General features: G+C 41.2%; 1 protein-coding gene across 1 annotated transcript in view; it reads right to left on the bottom strand.

Moving 5' to 3' along the window:
* Positions 1 to 1,042: 1,042 nt before the first annotated feature.
* The window catches only part of eml2 (EMAP like 2), a 54,441-nt gene continuing 37,235 nt past the window's right edge, over positions 1,043 to 18,248 (bottom strand). The window contains 19 exon segments of the mRNA XM_034115815.1: positions 1,043 to 1,337; positions 3,154 to 3,284; positions 4,912 to 5,007; positions 5,156 to 5,243; positions 7,462 to 7,559; positions 7,642 to 7,730; positions 8,723 to 8,757; positions 8,759 to 8,791; positions 9,118 to 9,249; positions 9,603 to 9,728; positions 9,948 to 10,102; positions 10,796 to 10,895; positions 11,634 to 11,768; positions 11,932 to 12,027; positions 12,140 to 12,250; positions 12,966 to 13,035; positions 14,328 to 14,477; positions 15,427 to 15,556; positions 16,843 to 16,871. Coding sequence (XP_033971706.1) covers positions 1,215 to 1,337; positions 3,154 to 3,284; positions 4,912 to 5,007; positions 5,156 to 5,243; positions 7,462 to 7,559; positions 7,642 to 7,730; positions 8,723 to 8,757; positions 8,759 to 8,791; positions 9,118 to 9,249; positions 9,603 to 9,728; positions 9,948 to 10,102; positions 10,796 to 10,895; positions 11,634 to 11,768; positions 11,932 to 12,027; positions 12,140 to 12,250; positions 12,966 to 13,035; positions 14,328 to 14,477; positions 15,427 to 15,556; positions 16,843 to 16,871 — 1,927 coding nt within the window. The 3' untranslated portion in view covers positions 1,043 to 1,214.

Below are 18,248 nucleotides of genomic sequence, written 5' to 3' on the forward strand. Positions count from 1 at the left end.
TTTTGAATCAGACTGAAGGATGGAAAGTGTTAGATAACAAGGCAATGAGGTTATATTAGTATTTAAAGGGAAATGCCACCTATTTTAGGAATTGTAATACAATCTTCCTTTGCCCCAGGACAGGTCAGTTATTCTTTACAAACATGCATCACTCTTTCTTGAAGCCAATTATACACCGACTTCAAAATATGACAATCATTTGACTACATCTCTGCAAGTTGATCACAGGTCTGAAAATGTATCTCCATGATTTGGAGCACAAAGAAGAGGGTTGCATTATCACGAGAATCTATTACGCTCGCCTGGGGGCAGAAATACATGAATTCTTAAAGGGTAATGTGATACCACATGTTTTAACCCTAATATATCAAATTTTGTACACTTTTGACAGAAATGTGCAAACCAAGCTGCTGTTTTATATATATCTGTGAGTTTCTATTTTCTTGAGTGCATGTAAAAACCTATTTGAAAATATTTTAGGTGAGAAATAAATTACAGTCAACATGGATCTGTATTATTTCTGTCAATCGTACATTGTCGCTGGTTGGGGATGTAGTGCGGACTGATCTGAAATGTTTTAACAGTCTGTACTTTTCATACTTAATGGAAACCAATAGCTTCTTGGAATTTTAGAAACAAGTACCTTAATATTAAACCCGGTTATATATATATGTAGCCCAAAATATAACAGTGTAGCATTTACGAGAGTTTGTAAAACTGTAAAGTGTACATGATTTGTTATTAAAGAGCTAAAAGTCACTTTTCCTTTAAAACAGGTGGATTTCCCATTAAAGGGATGTAAGATAAATACAGTTAGGCACAGTAGTGCTAATGCTAAAGCCCAGGTGAGGGGGGTGGACACCAGCAGCAGCTTCAGGCTGGGGGGGGGGGGGGGGGGGGGGGGGGGGGGGAGCGGGGTTGTTGTTTTTGTTGTTGTTGGGAACAGTTCCTGCATGGCAACAAGTCTCTACATTCTATCACAAACACTAAATAATATTCCATTTATTACAATGATACTCATGATCTCATCCTGGGGGACAGCTGTGGGACACATTCTGTTTTTACCTTTTTTTTTTAAATGTAATGTCCAGTAGGCACAGTGGAGATACTGCCCCCTGGTGGAAGGAGGGTAAAACAGTGAAGAGGTGACAGGACAGAGAGGATGCTGGACCAAGCCTGTTGGGGGGGGGAGAGATGTGGGCATGAAGCCCCGCCTACACCCCCCACTGCAGGATGCTGGTGTCTTTCCCTCCAGTGGAGATCAGGTGACTGTCGTCGTGCAGGAAGGCAATGTTGGTCACGTGACTGCTGTGGCCCCCGTACTCGTGGCTCGGAGCCTGGAGACGAGAGGCAGAGGAGGGACTGAGTGACATGTCTTTTAGGAAAATATATTCACTTTTGTTAACGTTACTCTAATTTCCAAATAATTGAAAACAACTACAGAGTAACAACAGTAACCATGTTAAACCATGTTTAAAGCAAAGTTTAATTGCAATATTGGCTTGTGCAATATTAAAATTGCAGCAGAGCCGATCTTGCATTCAACATCAGTCTAAATATTATTGTGAATTAAGTGTTGTGATGCCAGGCCTACAAATCGTATTCTACGGACTTAATAAAATATCGTGTTTGGTAGAGATCCTCTACGTTTTTTGTTTTTTTTTAAAATCACCCCATGATATTATTTTTTATATTTCTCAATGATTTCGAGAATAATAATGCAGAAATGATAAATCCCAGCAATATTGTCAATCATATTACAATTGCAGTAAAGTTGAAATGATCACATTACCTAATTTTTCCAAATCGTGCTGCTCTAGCAGAAATATTCTTATACCTTTAAAAAATATCTCTTAACCCTTCAGATGTATCTTACGAGGAACTTTGGGTGGTCCCACCCCGAGGCTAAGCAACACTGACCGTGAGAATACAAATATTTTACAGTGACAGTTCGCAAACTCAATTTCTGCCTCAGGATCCCTTTTCCCCGGAGCACAGCTGCACCTCACTCAGCTTTACTCACCCACTGTGCAAACGAGCTGCATCCCACCAGCGTCTTAAACAATAACAACGTGCTGTGGTCTTTACAGCAGGCTTTCTGAGCTAATGGCTGCCAGCTCGTCTGAGCGGACAATTAACTTTACAGCTCCAGTTAAAAAGGCCTTGGGTGTACATTTGAAGTTGATAAAAAATACCTTAAGAGTCGTAACGCGTTAGTGAGCACGAAATAAACACCTGGTAGAGATTGGTGGTGGTCCCACACTGGGAGCCAGTGGGTGAGGATTGTCTTAATCCTGCTGAGCTTCACTGTCTTACAGCGCTCATTAACACAGGGGAGAAGGCCCAATTCCAAACCGACCCATACCCCCTCCCCTCCGCACTTCCACTATGTTTGTGTATTTGTGTGGAGGGTCCACAGCTGTTCAAACCAGTGAAAGTTATTAACCCCTCCAACAGGAACGTAATAACCCCTCTAGCATGAAGTCTGGATTGGTCCAGATGAACCTGCTGCCCTACCAGAAAACATGTACTAGTAAACCAGACAAAATAACCATTTATATTTGTTATACAGATATTAAAATGTTCGAAGTACAATTTTGTGTTTTAATTAGGATCATATAAACCTGTGTCTGGTCTGGAATTTTTGTATTTCATTATAAAGTTCTGCATGTTTAAAGGGACTCTCCCAAGGAGCTCATAAGCATCAGATTTAAAATGCCTAATTAAAAAGGCCAGTAGGATTTTTCTTGTTGTCTGAGAGATGCTGATACAAAACTATGGCTTCCAAAGGTTTCTCATGTCCTGTTTCATGCCGGACAGAGGGGAGGTGGTCTCCTCACCCTCCACCTTAAAAGAATAAGCCTCATTCAGCTGATAGGGACTACAGACGGAGTTCACTCTGTCACAGAGTGGGGGGTATAGGGGTTGGTTTGGAACTGGGCCGAACACTGTGGCTGTATGGCTCTGAGCAGAGCAGAAGACATTTCAAAAACAGCAGGGGTAAACTGTTTTATAGCTTTAGATCATTAATACGTCACTGAAAAAGTGTGCACACAGACACACACACTGTTGTGCTAACAGTGTGTGTGTCTGTGAGTGTGAGTGTGAGTGTGTGTGTGTGTGTGTGTGTGTGTGTGAATGAACATGACTGACCCTTGGTTGGGAGCATGGGAAGGAGAACAAGTGCACTTTGCCAAAGTCGTCGGCAGAGGCCAGCAGGGATCCGTCATGTGACCTGCACACGGCGTTAATGTCAGTGCCGTCTGCTCCATCCGGCCAGATCCCTGAGAGGGGGGAGAGAGAAAAAGGGTGAGCGATAGGGTGAGAAAGACAAACCGTCAAACATTGAGATTCACTACATGTCCCGAGTCAAAGGTCAATCTGGACAACACTCCTCCAACAAAACTGACATGTCAAAATTGAAGTGAGGACACAAACATTGTTTTCCAAACCGCTGGGGTTTAACACCCTGATAACCTGATTTCAAAAGGTGTTTTGGACTGCTTTAGTTCAATTTAGCAGCCATCGTGCATATTTGATTTGGGTCAGATTTAGTCCGTTTTCTTGTTGCTACTCTTACATTGTTGTCCTTGTAGATGTTGCCATTTGAGCTGCTGTGATAAAAACAAACAAAAGAAGAAATCAGACTTGATCTGACAATAAAGTATTATCATATCGTATGATTGTATCATATTATCTTATCTTATCATATTGTATTATCATATCCTCGACTCATATTATCATATCGTATTATTATTATATTTACATGTATAAAGACTCCTGCATTGGTCACTTTCAACATTCTCTGCATCAATAAGCTTATTGTAGTTATGGATTTTTCTGACATGTATAGTTGACTTCATCTGCATTACTTGCATTTTGGTCTTGCAACATAATCTGCACTATTTTATTCTACTCTTGTACTATTTTTATTTTGTATTTGTTTTATGTCCTAAATACCTATGTTGCAATGTTGGGAGGAGCTCTGGACTCACGGCCCATCCACACAGCAGCGTTAAAAAAAATCTTGGAACGCTTCTGCCCATTCACTTTGAATGGGGTGACGTCACTTTGCCTCACTTTTCGCCGAACTGCATTGTGGGAAGCAGAGCGGAGATTTTCAGGATTCAAAGTTGAGCAATGTTCAACTTTTGAAGCTGAGGTGGAAGCGTCAGCCAATCAAATCCTGTGTATGCAAATCTGACAGTTCAAGCGCTAGCCAATCAAACGGCGTGTATGCTGGGAGAGACATACCGCAGGTCATTTCCTCATATTCCAAAAAATGGAGGAGAAATTAGCGGTAGGGAATCACCCGGTGCTTTATGACCAGTCCCTATTTACCTACCGGGATATAAACCGGAGGAGCCAGGCATGGAGGGAGGTGGCAGAGACAGTGGTAGGTTTTCGCCTGTTTGGGGAGTTTATATCCAGTTTACTTCGGGCTTTTTTGCTTCGTATGTCGGGGGCGGGAGATTCATGTGATTGGTTGTTGGTGCCTTGCTCGCAAAAAATCCCCAAGCTTCAGATACGCCCACCTCCAAGATTGTTTTAACGCTGCTGTGTGGACGGGCCGTTAAGGTTTGCATTGCCCTTTCTACACTGTGGCTAGTGTTCATATGACAATAAAGCCTTTGAATCTTGTGTCGTATGATTGTATCATATTATTGTATGGTAATATGTTATTATTGTATCGTATCATATTATTGTATCATATGATCTTATCGTTTTATCTTCACGTATCCTTTCTGCTTTTTGCTCAGAGCCATGCAATCCTAAAACGCACTGTGTATAGAACATTGTATTCACCCAATGACACTGCGAGAAGAAAAACATGTTGTTCATCTCAGGTGGGCTCGTAGGCTAAAGTTTAGAGGATGAAATCCCACCCAGATGCTGAAGAGTGTGACCTACCGAAGGTGTTGAAGCTCAGGGTGCAGGTGGAGGACGCCCACTCCTGGTTACGCATCGTGTCCATGCTGGTCACATGTTTACCACTGGATGCCTCCCCTGAGAGACAAAACATACATTTACATTTTGTCTGTTTGTTTAAGTCTTACATTTACATATTTTATTATCATTTCCTTTATTTGCAATGCATGTAAAGAGTAAGCTACTGTACAGGTTCATGTAAACAGAGGGAGGAGGGGGAACGTACAGAAGAGGGTCTCGTAGTCTCCTGAGTTGGTGACGATGAACTGGCTGTCTGAGGACCAGTCCAGGTGGGTGACGAAGCTGGAGTGACCCTGGGGGGGGGGGGCAGGAGGAGGTTATATTGCTTTATTAAAGGTCACACAGAGAATCAAGGGTTTCATTGATGACATCACATCAGTCAGTGGGTTTAGTTTGGTTAAAGCTGAATGGAAGAAGTGGTTACATTGTCTTGTTATCCATCTAATTATGAAGGGAACATCTTTATTTCTGTAGTAAGTTATTAAAGGTCCCATGTCATGCTTTTCCGGTTATTACCCGTCCCCTTGTGTGTTATCAAGGTTTTTCTGCATGTAAACGGTCTGCAGAGTCACAAACCCTCAAAGTACACCCTGTAGCGAGTAAAACTCTAACACAGAAAAGACCCGTCTATGCTGCCCCAAAACGCCTCGTTGGAGATTTCTCTTTTTCCATTGTTTTCTTCCTGGGTACAGTGACGTGCCCATACCCAAATGGACCCATTGGTCCAAATAGACCAATCCCTGGAGCCGTTACGTCCGCGGAGCCGTTACGTCCGCGGAGCTGTTACGTCCGCGGAGCCGTTACGTTAAGGACTTCCTCACACACACACACTCAATCTTTTCTCAGCTGCAGCTCCGCTGATTTCTCCTCCGAGACGGCGGGACGCGGTGAGGCTGTGAGTCGGTGTGTGTTCGGGCTGGGTTTCGCTGTGTCTTGCTGTCTCGCAGACGGCCACTGGGCTCATAGGGAGGGGGGGGGCAGGAGCTCCAAGGCGTTTAGGACAGAGAGTGAATACACATACTATACAGAGATGCTGTATGAGAAACCAATGTGAGTTTGGAACATTGAACAATGTAAATGTATTCTAGTAGACCTCAACAATGGAATTATGATCAGTAGAAATGGCCATGACATGGGACCTTTAAAGGAGAGGTATCATGGCCATTTCCACTGATCATAATTCCATTGTTGAGGTCTACTAGAATACATTTACATTGTTCAATGTTCCAAACTCACATTGGTTTCTCATACAGCATCTCTGTAAACTACGTGTATTCACTGAATTTCACTCTCTGCCTTTAACGGCTCGTTGTAGCTCCAAAAGCTCCAGCCCCCACCCTCCCTGTGAGCACAGTGTGCTCTGATTGGTCGGGACGTTGTGAATCGCGCTGAGCTCCGTGGAGGTGTTGCTTCCTTGTTTAGGATACATAGCGAAACACTCATCCTGAGCACACACAAAGTCACATCCGAAGTAAAAACAATAAGTGTGGCTTGATATTGAGTAAGAAAAAGGTTGATAAACGCTGTGAGAATGGGTCTGCAGAGAGAATTTCGCCGCGATCCCAACTGTCTGTTATCAGCTTGCAGCCAGGGAGGAGAAATCAGCTGAGCTGCCTGTGTGTGAGGAAGTCCGTGGATTGGTCAATTTCGTTCCTGGCCATTCACATGTCACAGTACACAGGAAGTAAACAATGGACAATGACGTATCTCCAACGAGGCGTTTTGGGGAGGTATTTTCTGTGTTAGAGTTTTACTCTCTACAGGGTGTACTTTGAGGGTTGTGACTCTGCACACCGTTTACATGCATAAAAACCTTCATAACACACAAGGGGACGGGTAATAACCGGAAAAGCATGACATGTGTCCTTTAAGTTTAACAACACACAACCAATATTCACCATTCAATTATGTTTACTTAATGTTTCTGCATTTGAACTATTTAAATGTATTTTGGGGACTGAGATATAAACAGAGAGCTGCAGGAATGAGTCCTAAAACCCAGATATGAGCTAGCATTTGACCACTTCCAGTTTCCTCGCCTCAAAGTCTTTTCAAAACAGTTTTTGAACGCGTTTGTGGTTAGAAGTCTGAAATATATACTTTTAAGGTTTTGTTCTCTGACATAAGATACGTGAGTAAAGACCCAACTGGTTTAATTTAAAAACAGTGGTTACTAACAAGTATCCAAATGAGACGACTAAACGCCATCACGCCGCACATTAGCCGCCTTTAGCTTAGCGCGGGTGACTTGAAGTAATGTCACCTTGCTGTAGTTCCTTTATAGCATAACATTAGCTTTTCACTTCTGCTGAAAAATTATAAAGTGTTGTTGATAAGTGGAGATTATCCTGCTGTACAAAACATGCAAGTATCATAAACATGTGTTTGCCACAGAGCTTATTTTCTGCAATATTTTGAAAACCAATACAAAAATCTCATTGTTTTTTGGTCAAGGGAGCGCTTGTAATGCTAACTCCTGTGAAGATGGTTATTTTAGAAACATATACTCACAGTGCATTTCCCAACACGGCTGTACTTGCGGCCATTCTCTGTCACAGCGTAGATGTAAACAAAGTTGTCATGTGATGCGACAGCCAGGAAGTTACCGTCTGCAGGAGATCAGGAAACAGTTAGTCTAAAGAGTTTATACAGGACACAATGTAGACTGAGTGTGAACAGGTGATGCTTTACCTGGAGAGTACTTGATGTTGGAAATGATCTCATTGCCGTCTGTGTGCATAGAAACAAGATCCCGGGTGTCAGTGTCTAGCACCAACCACCTGCAACACACACACACACACACACACACACACACACACACACACACACACACACACATCACACACACACACCACACACACACACACACACACCACACACACACACACACACACACACACACACACACACACACACACACACACACACACACACACACATCACACACATCACACACACAACACACACATCACACACATCACAACACACACACCTCACACCACCACACACACACCCACACAACACACCACCAACACAACACACACACCACACAACACACACGACCAACACCACAACACACACACCACACACATCACACACACACACAACACACAACACACACCACACCCACCACACCACACACACACCACACAACACCCCACACACCCACACACACACACACACAAATGCCCCCCTTAGAAGTTCACACAACCAAGATGATGTCTTGTTATGTACAACAAATACATATATTAACAGTATATACTGTAAAAATGTCTCCATTGGTCAATTATTGTTATTTAATTTCTGATAAATAACCAACAAATGTATTGCTTGTTTCAGCATTATATTAGCTAACTTGTTTCCAGAGTGTAAAGACCTTGAGAGTCAATGTATTGATTCATTCCTCTGTGAGTTAACCATTTCAGATCAAAAGCATTAGGATTAAATACAAATAATGAAAACTATAGATGCAACAGCTACATACATGTAGGTTAGGGTAGTTTTATTTAATATGATTTATTTATTTTTTGATACTAAAATGCAATACATACGTGTGTTTGAATACCACATGTAAATGAAAAATAATTCCCCTTTTTGCTTGGCCTATAATATTTTTCTAATTTAAATATGTATATCTAAATAGATATTTAAAAAGATGCAGATATCCCTCTTAAAGCAGCCCCCCTGCAGAACTATAGCCTAGCTGTGGTGAATAATAGTTGTGCTGCCTGCTCTGAATGTTGTGTTTCTGCAGTGTAACTGTGAGGCCGACCTTCCAGTCATGGTTCCCACAGCCAGAACCCCCCCCGCTGGGATGGAACCCTGCAGACCTCCCTGGATCCTGGAGCAGAGACAGCATGAATGAGTACATGCAACCCTTGGTAACAAAGACTTTACATTTCAGTCCTTCACATCCTGATAGATAGATAGATAGATAGATCGTACTTTATTGATCCCAAATTGGGAAATTGTTTTTGTTACAGCAGCATAAAAGGCATTTTACAATAAAACAAAATATACAAGAATAGAAATAAAATAAAATAAAATATAAAATATACATGTCGAAATAGAAAATATACATGCAGATATTATATATATATTATATATGTATTCACATCCTGATGTTTCAGGACCAGAATACATCTCCACCCCCCAGCAGACAGTCACCTCGATGGTCTTGCTCCAGAGGGGCTGATGGGAGTTGGTGTCCCAGAGGTGAACCTGTTTGTCCTGAGAGCAGGTGACAAACTGCTCCATGGAGGGGTGGACGTCCAGACCCCACAGCTCGTCCGTGTGACCCTGAACACATCACATGTCTCAGTTAATACACCAGACTGCAGCGTGCACAGATATGTCTATAAGCACCTTTAACTGATAACAAAATGATCACGATTCTTACTTTATTTTCACATCTCGTTTTATATTGTTGTATCTTTTATTTGCACATTCCTACTCCTGATGTTTATATTCATATCTTTATCTTTTCATCTTATATTTTATGCTTATATGGAACTGTCACAAAACGTAATTTTCTCAGGGGTAAATAAAGTATTTCTGATACTGAAATGTGCTCTTCTTAAAGCTTACAGTGTGTGTGTGTGAGTGTGTGTTTGTGTGTGTGTTTGAATGTGTGTGTGTGTGTGTGTGTGTACCTGTACAATAGGAGTCAGTGTATCAGGGAAGGCGGCTCTGATGATAGCGTTCTTTGTGGTTCCTACGAAGAGTTCTCCAGGTTTACCCTCAGCCAGAGCCCGCACAGGACCCAGAGACTCGCCCACCTGAACACACACACACAAACACAAAGCACACACACTCCCTTACAGACAGCTCATATAGTCCTGTTAAAGGATCTTAAACCCTGTATATAGCAAGAAAGATAACAACTTTAAAATAATGCCAAGAAAGAAGGACCTATACAATAGATGCTTCCCAACAAATGTTAAAGACACACTGATTTCCTCCTCAACATGATTATGTCTCAGTCTCTCTTCCCTCACCTCCATGTCGGCCTGCTTCTTGTAGTCGTGGTCCCACAGCACCACTTTGCGGTCCTTCCCCCCCCCGGACACCATGGTGCCGTCCTTCAGGACACAGACAGAGAAGATCCCGCCCTCGTGGGCCCCCGACACCACCTGGCTGATGCGGTACCCACCTGTCAATCAAAACAAACAGGTCAGTCAAAAACCAGATCTTTTACAAGTGAGAAAACATCCCCTGACACAGAGCCCAGGGAACATGAGTAGCACTGCTGCATTAACATTCAGAGGTGGGAAGTGACTAAGTACATTTACTCAAGTACTGAACTTGAGTGCAATTTGGAGGTACTTGTGCTATACTTGAGTATTTCCATGTTATGCTACTTTGTACTTCTACTCCACCCATTCAGAGGTAAATAATGTACTTTTACTCCACTACATGTGTTTAATATAAGAGCTAAATCCCAGATCAAATGCACGCCAAAGGTTCTTTGAGCATGTTTTCTCTCAGTGATAGTGATGTTATGTTAACCGTTTTCTTTTTTTTCATGTATTGTATTGTGATATTTGTCCATGTTGATGTTAAAAATGGAGCTGCTGGGATGCAAGTCAAATTTCCGACTTGATCTGACCATTAAAGTATTATCGTATCGTATAATATCGTATCGTAAAGTAAACTCTGGTACTTCTGAGCACTTCTCCCACCTCTGTTAACATTTTTAACATCAACATGCACAAATATCAAGACACAATACATGAAAAAAAAGAAAACAGTTAACATGTCATCATGACTTCTTTTAGTGTTGGAGAGAGCATCTCTAAATATCTGTAAACAATATCTGTATCATTGCGATGCATTCAGGCTCCACCTTTGGCCCAGACGTAGATGTTCCCACTGGAGTCTCCTGTGATGGCGTCTCCGTTCTCAGCGAACGCCACACACAACACGTACTTTGGCTTCTCATGTTTCTATAGAGAGACATAGAGAGAGGGGGGGGGGGGTTATTGCACAAATGACTGCATTTGGTTAGCTGCATCTAATGTAAAAAGAAAAGGAAGGAATACATCCTTGACATCTTTTTGCTTCTGTGCTGTTTGCGAATATGTAAATAAGGTGATGTGCTTAAATCTGGAGTTAAATGTACCTCTTTCTATGCAAATGAGTTTAATTGCAAAAACAATCTAATTCAGATCAGTGCTAACAGCCACATGGGGAAATCAGATTAGATATACTTTATGTATACTAAACTGGACCCAGAATCCACTTCAAATCATGCCACCTGAAGTCATTTAGCTCTTGCATTTGTCCCTATTATTTCCATGAGAAGTGCCATTTAAATACTAAATATTATTATTATAATCATCAGGCTTATTATTTACAGTCAGACTGGGATACTGTTTTCAAAAAGGGTTTCTCTCCGTCAGGATGAAACTCTTTGCCCGCACCTCATCAGGCAGGACCTGTAGCTTGAGATCTGAAAATGTCATTTTCTCTTTCTCTTTCATATTTAGTTTTCCTCGTTTGTTTTTGGCGCAAAGGCAACCTTAATACTTCTTCACAACAACTGCAGTTGATAATTTCAGTTAGCGGCAAAAAACGATATACAAGTATTTGTGTTGTTCCTCATTAGCATAATATATATTTTTAGAATTTTTCTTTTTTAAGTGTGATGATGTTTAGGAGAGTGGTATGATCAGTTGCCGCACCTCGAACAGGCCCTGTCTCTTGGTCAGAGTGTTGCCCTCCATGGTCCAGAAGTTGATGTGAGATTTTCCACAGGTGACAATCAGGTTGGCATCCATTGGATGAAACACAGTGGCCAGGACAGAGTCGTTGGAGCACTGCAGAGACAGGAGGAAACATGTTTCTCTGCCTCACAGCAAGCATTTACAATATCGCAACCCATGCTGATAATATATACTGTTTGTTAATGATAAACAGGTCAACTATAATAATGCACCTGTATAAAGAGGTTCAATTGTCAAAGGTCAAAGGTCAGGGTACCTTAACATCAGCCAGTTGCTTCTCCTTCTGCCAGTTCCACACACTCAGGATGTGGTCGTTGGCGTCGTCCGCAGCGCAGAGGAAGGAGCCGCCGTTCTGAGGGAAAACAAGGAGTTTAGAAAAAGCATTTTTTATTAAAATGAATGTACAGTATATGAACTGTGCTTATTATCAAAGCCTCAGCTCTACAGGATGTGAAGCTGCTCACCGACTTGGAGAAAGCCACGCAGGAGACGGCTCTGTCGAACACACCCATCCCGATCACATGCAGCGTGTTGAGGCTCACAGAGTCCCACACACGCACGTGAGGAGCCAGCAGCTGGACACAGGAGAGCAGAGCGTTAACATCTACACAAACATTTGGGAGGACATTGCAATTTCTTTGTTATTAGTTCATAAGAAGTTGACAAAATTAAAAAAAACAAGGACGCAACTACAAATACAAAATTGTAAACTTTAGTAATTCATTCCATTCAGCCAATTGGAGGTTGAAGGAACAATGTCAGAAGACAGTAACAAGAAGAAGAAAAAAGTTCAAATAGCATGGAGTGTGTGTGTGTGTGTGTGTGTGTGTGTGTGTGTGTGTGTGTGTGTGTGTGTGTACGAAGGGAGGGTTTGCTTGTGTGTTAATGTCTGTTATGACAACTGTTTTTCATCAACAGTTATTTGTTTCTATCTTCTTTAATTAATTTTAAAAATATTTGGGTAAATATGAAAATGATCTAACCCGTTATAAGTAATCATACGGTAATCAAACCCTTACTCTCTCAATAAAAAAATAAAATTATAGAAAAAACAAATTAGCCAGTGTCAGACAAACTGCACATCTGCTCATTTATATACAGTGTATATATATTTCTAAAATGTCTTAGTATTTTTACTTGTGATATTGTTTTGCTTGTCTTGTCTCTGTAATCAGCTATTTTGGTCTGTTTGCCTTTTAAATACCTACTTTAAAGTCATCTGTGTCAAAATGTATTAAGTGAGTGAAACAGAGAGTCAGTAGGAGGATGTGAGCGGTGCTTTCACAGTACCTTTCCATCTTTAGAGGTTCCAGCCACTTGCCCCGTTGCTATGGTAACCATGTCAGGATGCACACTCAGGCTACGAAGAGAAAAATGCAAATTAGTACATTTCTTTCCCGCCTCTGGCTTTTATGCAGATTCAAACAGCTGATTCGGATCAAACATATCACTGGGAGAATGTAATCACTACATTTTGTCACGACAGGAGATGTTTTTAGGATTTACCATCACTTGATATTTTTTCATGACTGACACTGTTTTAATTTGGCACCTGCTTTCTATTTAGGACATTAAAACTACAGGAATCAACACTAGAAGAGGAGTATTTGATAAGATGGTTGTTTCCCTGCAGAGAGGAGCTGCTTTCCCAGCATGCCCCAGGGGGATTCAGTGTATTTACATCCATGTGGCTCCAGTCCGTATGTCAGCTACCACTCACTAAGTAAATCCCATTCATGATAAACACCGTCCGGCATGGAGCTGTGATGATGTGTTCCATATAAGCTAATATCTTATAAAGAGTCACTCCTCCAATGAAACTAATGATTCTACATCCTGTTGTGAAATACACTCCAGCTGCTCTCTGTAGATAATTGTACATATGGACTACACACAGTACATCAATACTGGAGTATTTCATTCAGCACAAAGGTTATATGTTTACATGCACAGAGGAACAAAGGGAAATGAAGGAAGAGAGCTTATCCTGCATAAGCTCTCTTCCTTCATTTCCCTTTGTTCCTCTGTCAAAATCAAACAGCATGTTACTCGACTTGAGGGTACTTCTGATATTTAAAACATTCTGAGGACCACCCATCTTAAATGAGAACAAAGAACATAATGCAACATAAAAAGGAGAATAAATGATCAGTATATACGTGTTATTTATCTCAGCAGTAAACCCTAATGACCATTCTGACACCAGATTTAATGTAATGAGAATATTATTTCCTAACCACGCACTTTGAATTCTTTACTGGCGTAGGGTATTCATTTTGTTTTAAAAACGGTCCGTTTTGTGTCACTGCATCTGATGGAATTTTAGCAAGCTAACAATAGCAAAACATCAATGTCTCTAGATGACATAAATTCATCCACATGGTAAAGGGCACTTATAATAATAATATATAAGTCGCTTTGGATAAAAGCATCAGCTCATTTTATTTTTGTGAATTCTTCAGTATATTTAGATATGAAAACTGCAAAGTCATCACATATAAACAAATATTTAAATATACATTTAGTCTAAAAAAACTATGAAATATTAGCAAGAGCCTCCTCAGCCCACTAGATGGCGCTCTGAAGCCCACCAATAGTTAAGAATAGTTGCCCTGCACTGAACCCTTGTTTTAAAGCTGTGCTCTTCCTCACCACTTGACGTCGTCGTTGTGGCCCAGGTAGTGCCTCTGCTGCTGCTCCTCCGTGTTGTACAGCACCACCACGGAGGCGTTGAAGTACACGATCTCTCCGGTGGGCAGCAGGTAGAGGTTGGAGCGGCAGTCACGACCTCTGTAGCCGTACCTGGTCCACGATTTAGTTAGGGAACAAGAGGGGTGCAGCTGGACCAGCAGAGAAAACACTGATATTCAGTTCTTCAGTATTTCCAAGGAAAGGTCGACCCACAGAGAATGAAGCTAATGCTGCTTTTACAAGCATACTGGCTTTAGGTAATCATCCATGTACAGTGGCAAGAGCTGTTTGGAATGTTATGGTTTTATGCATTAATTGGCAATTCAATTTGATAAATCCTTAATATAAGTCACAATTATAAACTCAAAAAGTGCTAAATTGTTTCATTTGGTGACAATGTGTCTGACAATAAATGTCTTGGAGATACTGTGTAACCCCCCCAGCTTTATGCAAATCAATTCTTTATCGTACATCTTCTGAAATCTCTTTTCTGCAAGGCAGGTTCACATCAGCAGATGCTTCTTATGAATATTAAACTAAAAATGTTTGAATGTTTTTCATAAGTGAAAATCAAACCACAACTCCACTGATTGAAACAAAGTCTGCTCACTCCTAACTTCATTAGCTTGTGTTGAACTCCAGGGATTCACATCCTTCCAACCTACACTGTGAATGTTTGAATGACTTATTCAATATGGACAATACTTATGCAATGATTTGTTTGCTTGTTATTAAACTGATTGGGTTTGTTGCTTTCTGTAACAAACCATATTTCAGGATCATTTTATACCTAAAAGCCGGTTATTCCGAACAGTTCACTCACTTTTCCTTGCCACTGACTGATGGAGAATCTAAAGGTTGTACGAGCTAAAGTTTATACGTAACCCTGTTTATTAATAAAGTCTAGCATTCATTCAATTATATTCCTCTGTTCATCTATGTTTCAGGTTTTCAAATCTGAAGACACAGTGTCACATCCTCTGATCACAATAATAATCCATTCATTTCTTATTCATTCATCCAAAGCTTCATCAGTGTCCCTCTGCGGTCTGAAGGATACACCCACTGCAGTTTGAGCTTGCGGTCAGGCAGCGCCCCCTTGTAGTCCAGGCTGTAGCTCTCCCTCTGCTGGTCAGGGAGGTGCATGGTGACGGGGCGGCCTCGGAGGAACATCCTCACATAGCCGTCCTCTGGAGGCCAGGAGAGGGGGGTGGGGGGGAGAGAGACGGGAGGTTCAGTGGAGAGAAGTAAACAGAGAAACAAAAGTGCAGAGAGAAGTAGCAGAACACACGTATGGAATGAGATAAATAAGACTATAACAAAGTATTTGATCTGTGTCTGTCTTTAAAAAGAGCTTACAGCTGCAGCAGTTATTAAAATGAATTTGAAAGTTAGAATACAGTAAATGTCTGTGGAGTTCTTCACAAGTTATTCTGAAATGCATTTCATTTGTACCATTATTTTACCTTGCAGGGTTTCTTATATTTGACCTATTTTAATCCAATGTTTAAACTTAATGATGAATGTTTTGGGAACATTTAGTAGTTACTGTAGGGTTAGATTAGTTTAAGGGTCTTTGTGTTCATTTGTAGCTCTTAAGTGTTCCTGTATAATACATTTATTGCACATATTTTTTGTTTAGAGTCTGGGCCTCTATTCTGAAGCTTTGGGTCGTTTTTCGGGGTGTCCCATTTGACATATCTTCATTTTGTCTTGTATTTTAACAAAACGGGGGCTGAAAAGAAAAAACGGTTCCGAACCAGAAAAGCACGGAGCTAGAACGGGAACCGCGTTGGTGTGAAAGGGGCAACAGACACAAAAAGTGCCTCGGATGTTTTGTGGTTCTCAGCTCCTCTTTCTGAACACTCTTTTATTGCCAATGTAGAGCCTCCTTAGTCATTCTAATGAATGTTCAATATTACTTATGAGAAATATGAAACCCTTTAAGAGTACTTCATGGACTCCTGAACACCAATTAATTTCACACATGAAGGCTGCTCATCCTCCTAACAGCCAATTAAAGTGATGGGACTGTAGGACATAATGACCACACACACACACACACACACACACACACACACACACACACACACACACACACACACACACACACACACACACACACACACACACACACACACACACCACACACACACACACACACACACACACACACACACACACACACACACACACACACACACACACACACACACACACACACACACACACACACACACACACACACACACACACACACACACACACACACACACACACACACACACACACACACACACACACACACACACACACACACACACACACACACACACACACACACACACACACACACACACACACACACACACACACACACACACACACACACACACACACACACACACACACACACACACACACACACACACACACACACACACACACACACAAGTGGAGTACAAACTCAACGTACCTGCATTAAAGGAGCATTCTTTGGTTTTGCTGAAACAGAAAACAGAAACATCAATGAAATGTTTCTAATAAGGATTAGAGCATAACAGGGTTCTGGGTTTGGCTTTCATCCATAATGGGAACATAATGGAAGTACCAGTAAGTACATTTAACAATACACACAGAATATATCATCGTTCTTTTCCTGACACTTTGTTCCACAACATCAGGATACTACATTATTTATGGTTAGCTGCAACCCCTCACCACATGTCACATTACCAGACAATAAGGATGTCTGTGAGCTTCAGAGCACTGAGTCAGCAGAAACACAGACCATGCATCACAGAATGGAGACCTGGAGGTCAGCTCTTATACCCCTGCACTTATTGTCTGAGAGGATGGACTCTGGAGGCAGGATTAAGTTCCCTCGAGCTTGGAAATAATGTTTCTATTAAGGGTACAGATTAAATGGAATGTTCTACATGCATCACACTTGTAAAAGCAACAGTACCATATTTCTGATTTACTTTTTAAAATCAACATGTATCATTTCAATGTGAAATGGTGTCATTAAAAAGTTTCTAGGGGTTGTTGTTCAAAATCAAAAGGAGGTCGACCATACAGTATTACATTTTGTGTGTTTTTTTGGGGGCAATTTGGCAATTTTCAGGCTCTGTACTTTCAACAAACTCCTCCTACAGATTTAATCTGAGTCAGATATGGCCATAACCTTTTTACCTTCTTACTTTGATGATCAAAAGTTATTAAAGGGGCCCTATTGTAATCATTGTAAGGTTCATGTTTGTATTTTATAAGGGGGGAGTGTGTGGGAGAGAAACTACAGTATATCTGTAGGGAACACAGGGATGTTAGCCTTTGCAAACCATTTACATGCACTAAAACCTTTAGAACACGCTACAGGACAGGGAAAACCCCAAAAAGTATAATAGTGCCTCTTTAAATGATTTCTGTTACTTGGAACGCTCCTGCCGCGGCGTGATAAAACAGGGAGTGGTTATAACTTGAACGTTTGGTTTCCAAACTGCTCCAAATGTATTGTGCTTGATAAAAATCCCAACCTTGAGACAGATCAACATTGTGTCATAGTGCAGCACATCACAGTCCAGGCGAGACATAATGTCCACTAGTGAGTTCAGGCTCAAACAGTTACGTTAATGCATTGCAGAGTAAATTGGCACCAGGCCAGTACTCCCCAGGCTCGTTGATGTGCCAGGACCTGCACATAGATTTAATGTAGTCTCAACAGTTGGGCACAGTCTTTGTTATTGTAAAAGATAGAGAGCTGAAAACACAGCTCTGTTTTCCTTTCATGAAAAGAGGAAATGGAAAACTAATGTGACTGTGAAGACAGTTTGATAAAGAGTGTTTGATCAAGTCAGCAGACACAAAGCAAACAGAGAAGCC

The sequence above is a fragment of the Trematomus bernacchii genome, unplaced genomic scaffold, assembly GCF_902827165.1.
Source record: "Trematomus bernacchii unplaced genomic scaffold, fTreBer1.1, whole genome shotgun sequence".
Taxonomy (NCBI): domain Eukaryota; kingdom Metazoa; phylum Chordata; class Actinopteri; order Perciformes; family Nototheniidae; genus Trematomus; species Trematomus bernacchii.